General features: G+C 38.6%; 1 protein-coding gene across 1 annotated transcript in view; it reads left to right on the forward strand.

The window, feature by feature from the left end:
* The window catches only part of TRAPPC6B (trafficking protein particle complex 6B), a 19,310-nt gene that overhangs the window by 7,681 nt on the left and 6,226 nt on the right, over positions 1–5,403 (forward strand). The window contains exons 2-4 of the mRNA XM_003791952.3: positions 1,148–1,215; positions 2,376–2,493; positions 4,980–5,063. Coding sequence (XP_003792000.1) covers positions 1,148–1,215; positions 2,376–2,493; positions 4,980–5,063 — 270 coding nt within the window. The remainder of the gene's footprint in view (positions 1–1,147; positions 1,216–2,375; positions 2,494–4,979; positions 5,064–5,403) is intronic.

Consider the following 5,403-nt stretch of genomic DNA (forward strand, 5'->3'; position numbering starts at 1 on the left):
AAAAAAAAAAAAAGATTAGAATGGGTGCCCTGGTTCACTGTTGTAACCCTCACACTTTGGGATGTTGAGACAAGGAGGATTCCTTGAGGCCAGAAGTTTCAGACCAGCTTGGGTATCACAGTAAGACCCCGTCTCTACAAAGAATAAAAAAAATTAGCTAAGCACAGTTGGGCACACCTGTAGTCCTAGCTATTGGGAGGGTGAGCCAGGTAAAGAAAAAAGTCATTGGAGTAAAGAAACAGATCAGTGAGTAGAAAGTATGCTCCAATACAGTTATTTGTTTACTGGCTAAAAACTCCCTCACAGACAGTCCCCTGTGAGTTGGTGCTTTGTTGTGATACAAGAGCCAGGAGGTGTTGGCCAAGATTTTCAGTTAAGAGTTTCCTATTTCTCTATTGAGGTTTACTTGGTCTGCTATGCTTCTTGCAGTCAGCCGATGATTTTGATGCACAATTTAATGAATTTTTGCAATGTTTTTGTCAGTTCTGCTCGTTTACTGGCTGCCCTGACCTCTCTTTATCAGTAACACTTTTTTTTCCCCTCCAACAACTTTTCATCCATTTGTACACTGCTGTCTTTTTCACAGCATTATCCTAACATAAACTTGGACTAATATGTCCCTGATTTCATTTCCACTCTTGCCAAGTTTAACAAAAATTAGGAATGTTTGTTGCTCTAATTTAAGCTCTGACATTCTTCACAGAAACACACAAGAAGGGTAATGATTGCCATTCAGCAAGACACCACTACATGTCCACACGAGTACAACTGTGAGACACTGATTGATATTCCAAAGTTATGAAACTGTACCAAGTTGATTGTACAATGCTGCTAACATAAGCCCACGGTGGCAAGTTTGTGACTTTAATTCAGACCTTGTAGGAGAGAAGAATGGTTGAAAATAGGAAAAAAGAGGAGAGGAAGAGTAATTACGAAGGGGTAATAATAAGCAGCATTGCTGTTTAGAAAATGATTCATACTAAGAAAATTCAAGGATATCTTATAATTCACTTTTTCTTAAAACATTTCAGTGAAAAAAACATAAATATCTACATTGATATTTTTAGCCAGTATTTTAAAACTACTTTTGAATACTAACGTCCTGGTGTTCTGTAAGTATTCAAAACTATTATTTTTTTTTAAACAGGAAAATGGACGATGTATTACTAAGCTGGAAAACATGGGGTTTCGAGTGGGACAAGGATTGATAGAAAGGTGAGCAGTACGGATTTGAAAATTTTCTTCCAGGTAGGTTATGAACAAAAATGATCCATTTGAAAAAAACTGCATAAAACTTGACATCCAAATTTTGATTCTTTGCTTTAATTCACAGATTAAAATTCTTTTTAAGGGGTAGCGCCTGTGGCTCAAGGAGTAGAGTGCAAGCCCCGTATATTGGGGGTGGTGGGTTCAAGCACGGCTCCAGCCAAAACTGCAAAAAGAAAAGAAAAAATATTTTTAGGTCCAATGCTATTTTAACTCAGTTATTCAAATTCAAATTTTATGTTTTAGTATTTGAAGAAAATATGTATTTTAGATTTTTTTTTCCTGAAAATGTTGGCATATTGAAACAACTATCTGAAACTTTTTTGCATTTCCTGCTTAAGGTCTGATAGGTTCTTTTACCTGAATAGAAATATGTTTAAGTGCAAAGGGATGGAAATGCCTGAGGGTCTATGTTTATGTATATATCTTTCAATTTATAGGACCAAGTTTTTTTTTTTTTTTTTAGCAGAACTGTAGCTTACAAAAGATGAATTCTTATTATTATCTATGTAGTTCAACTCCAGTTGTATTTTATATAACACTATAATTATCATGCTTGGCTCTCTCTCTTCTTTTTTTTTGAGACAGAGCCTCAAGCTGTCACCCTGGGTAGAGTGCTCTGGCATCACAGCTCACAGCAACTTCCAACTCATGGGCTTAACAGATTCTCTTGCCTCAGCCTCCCAAGTAGCTGGGACCGCAGGTGCCCACCACAATGCCTGGCTATTTTTTGGTTGTAGTTGTCGTTGTTTGGCAGACCCAGGCTGGATTCGAACCTGCCAGCTCAGGTGTATGTGGCTGGCGCCCTAGCCGCTTGAGCTACAGGTGCTGAGCCGGCTCGCTCTCTTTTTTAATGTTCTAGAATGAATTATACCTGAAAGTTTGGCTATACTGTTGGACTGATTTATTATTAGACTAATTTTAGGTACAAAGTAATTATGTAACAAAGTGAAGTCATTGAGATGGGATCTAATTTGCTTGGTGCCTATCACTTTATGACTGTCAGTAAAATTCAATGCTGTTCTGGAATTTGGAAATTAGTTAATAATTTACCTTTCTCGCTTTCTTTGGAGGAAAACTACTGTGTCACTTCTAGTTGATCTTTTTAGGTTTACAAAAGATACTGCAAGATTCAAGGATGAGTTAGATATCATGAAGTTCATTTGTAAAGATTTTTGGACTACAGTATTCAAGAAACAAATCGATAATCTAAGGACAAATCATCAGGTATTTAGATATATTAAGGCCTATTTTTTTAAGTCCTCTAAATTATGAAGGTCCTATTTTAGTGATTTACTATTTAAAACTTAAAATAATTTCTGTTCAACTTTGGAATGTTTTAATTATGTTATTAATGAGTCATTAGGTTTTTCCTCTATTAGGATAAAGTGAATAAAGACAAGGGGACAGTTATCAATAACGATGGCTGTTCTTTTTCCCCAATTGTATGAGTTACATTAAATTTTAAAAAGTAGTAAATGTTAGAATGATGTAGGATTCAGAATTTGATTCTTTAGTTGTTATTATTAGGGTGTTAATATGTGGAACAACAAATATATTTATGTCTTTAGAGTAATTGCTAAGGTCTAATTTATAGAGCATATTTTATGCTTAAGTAACTCTTGCATTATTGATTTTTTTTTCTTGAGATAGTTTCATTGTGTCACCCTCAATAGAGTGCTATGACATCACAGCTCACAGCAGCCTCAAACTCTTGGGCTTAAGCGATTCTTTAGCCTCAGCCTCCATAGTAGCTGGGACTACAGGCACCCACCACAATGCCCGGCTGTGTTGGGGAGCAGTTGTCATTGTTGTTTAGCAGGCCCAGGCCAGTTTTGAACCTGTCAGCCTTGGTGTATGTGGTGCCGCCTTTAACCACTGTGCTATGGGCGCCGAGCCTTTGCGTTTTTTTTTCTTTGAGATAGAGTCTCAAGCTGTTGCCCTGGGTAGAGTGCTGTGGCATCACAGCTCATAGCAACCTCCAACTTGTGGGCTTAAGCAATCCCCTTCCCTCAGTTTTTCTATTTTTAGTAGAGATGGGGGTCTTGCTTTTGCTCAGGCTGGTCTGGAGCTTGTGAGCTCAAGCTATCCACCTGCTTCTTCCTCCCAGAGTGCTAGGATTACAGGCTTGAGTCACCAAGCCTGGCCAGCATTACTGATTATTTATGTCATATTTTTTAATTTTTTTTTTTTTTGAGACAGAATCTCATTTTGTTTCCCTCCATAATGGAGTGCCCTGGCTCACAGCAACTTCAAACTCTTGGGCTTAAGCGATTCTCTTGCCTTAGCCTCCTAAGTAGCTTGGACTACAGGCTCCTGCCACAACACAGGGCTATTTTTTGTTGTAGTTGTCAATGTTTAGCAGGCTCAGGCCAGGTTCGAACCTGCCAGCCCTAGTGTATGTAGCCAGCACCCTAACTACTGAGCTACAGGCACTGAGCCCATATTTTCTATTCTGAAAATATTTTATTACAAAATTAGTAGATTGTATAGAAAACTATATATTTAAATAGATTGATTTTATTTTATAAGCTTCAAGGAAATACAGTGGATTTGGCATTTTGGTGGTGGTGGGGGTGTAGGGGAGATGGTTTTGCTCTGTTGCCTGGACTAGAGTGGAGTGGCATCATCATAGTTCACTGTATGTTCAAACTCCTGAGCTCAAGCAGTCTCCTGCCTCAGTTTCCTAATTAGCTGGATTGCAGCTGTGTACCACCATACTCTGCTTATTTTTCTATTTCTTTATGGTGGCAGGGTCTCTCTATATTGCTCAAATTAGTGTTGAATTCCTGGCCTCAAGCAGTCCTCCCACCTTCGCCTTCCAAAGTGTTAGCTATAGGCATGAGCTACCTTTCCTGCCCAGATATGGTTTTTTTTTTTTTGGGTGGGGCTGGGTTTGAACCTGCCACCTCTGGCATATGGGACCAGTGCCCTACTCCTTTGAGCTACAGGTGCTGCTCCCAGATCTGGTATTTTGTTTAAGTAAATTAAAATAATATTTCTGATACTACCAATAGAATTAATTTTCTCATATAACAATATCAACTTAAGCTTGGAATTACTTGAATTGGAAAAAGTAACTCTGATTGCTGACTTTGTGGGCATGATTCAATTATATACAACATCTAATTTCACACGAGCGTGTATTAACGATTTCTTTGCCATAGACTGTGAGTATTTTAAGGATAGAGACTGTTTTATGTATCTTCATATCTTCATTGTAAAAACAGTTAATGGCTGCGTGCCATGGCTCTTCAGGCCTCTAATTCCTGTACTTTGGGAGGCCAAAGTGGGAAGATTGCTTCAGGGTAAGAGTTTTCAGACCAGTCTGGGCAACACAGTAAATCCTTGTCTCTACGAAAAAAAATAAATAATAATTAGCCAGGCATGGTGGCATGCACCTGTATCCCACCTACTTGGGAGGCTAAAGTGAGAAGATTCTCTGAACCCCCAGAGTAGGCGGGTATAGTGAGCTTTCAGTCTGGTTGACAGAGTGAAACTCTGTCTCTTAAAAAAAAATTGAGTAAATACTAATGTTATGAAGTACTGAACTCACAACCCTAAAGCTTGAACACTGCAAACTGCCTTTTAAAGAAAATTTGACCAGTGGAAAGGTGAATTTTAATAACTTTCAAATTATTTTGTATGAATAAGGTAATCTTAAAATCTATAAACTACATTGCCTTTTGATGTTTTTTCTGTTTTTGAAACAGGGCATCTATGTACTTCAAGACAACAAATTTCGTCTGCTTACTCAGATGTCTGCAGGAAAACAGTATTTAGAACATGCATCTAAGGTATTTAATGGAATGGAAGGTTGGGATTACCTGTACAGAATAGAACTACAGGTTCGGCACCTATAGCCCAGGTGGCTAAGGTGCCAGCCACATACACCAGAGCTGGTGGGTTCGAATTCAGCCTGGGCCTGCTACACAACAACGACAACTAGAATCAAAAAATAGCTGAGCATTGTGGCCTGTAGTCCTAGCTACTTGGGAGGCTGAGGCAAGAGAATTGCTTAAGCCCTGGAGTTGGAGGTTGCTGTGAGCTGTGACTCTGCAGAACTCTACCCAGGGCAACAGCTTGAGGCTCTGTATCAATAAAAAGAAAGAATAGAACTACAGTGGAAAAAGTACA

This window comes from Otolemur garnettii, unplaced genomic scaffold, assembly GCF_000181295.1.
Source record: "Otolemur garnettii isolate 467f Iridium unplaced genomic scaffold, OtoGar3 scaffold00052, whole genome shotgun sequence".
In the NCBI taxonomy this organism is placed as follows: Eukaryota; Metazoa; Chordata; class Mammalia; order Primates; family Galagidae; genus Otolemur; species Otolemur garnettii.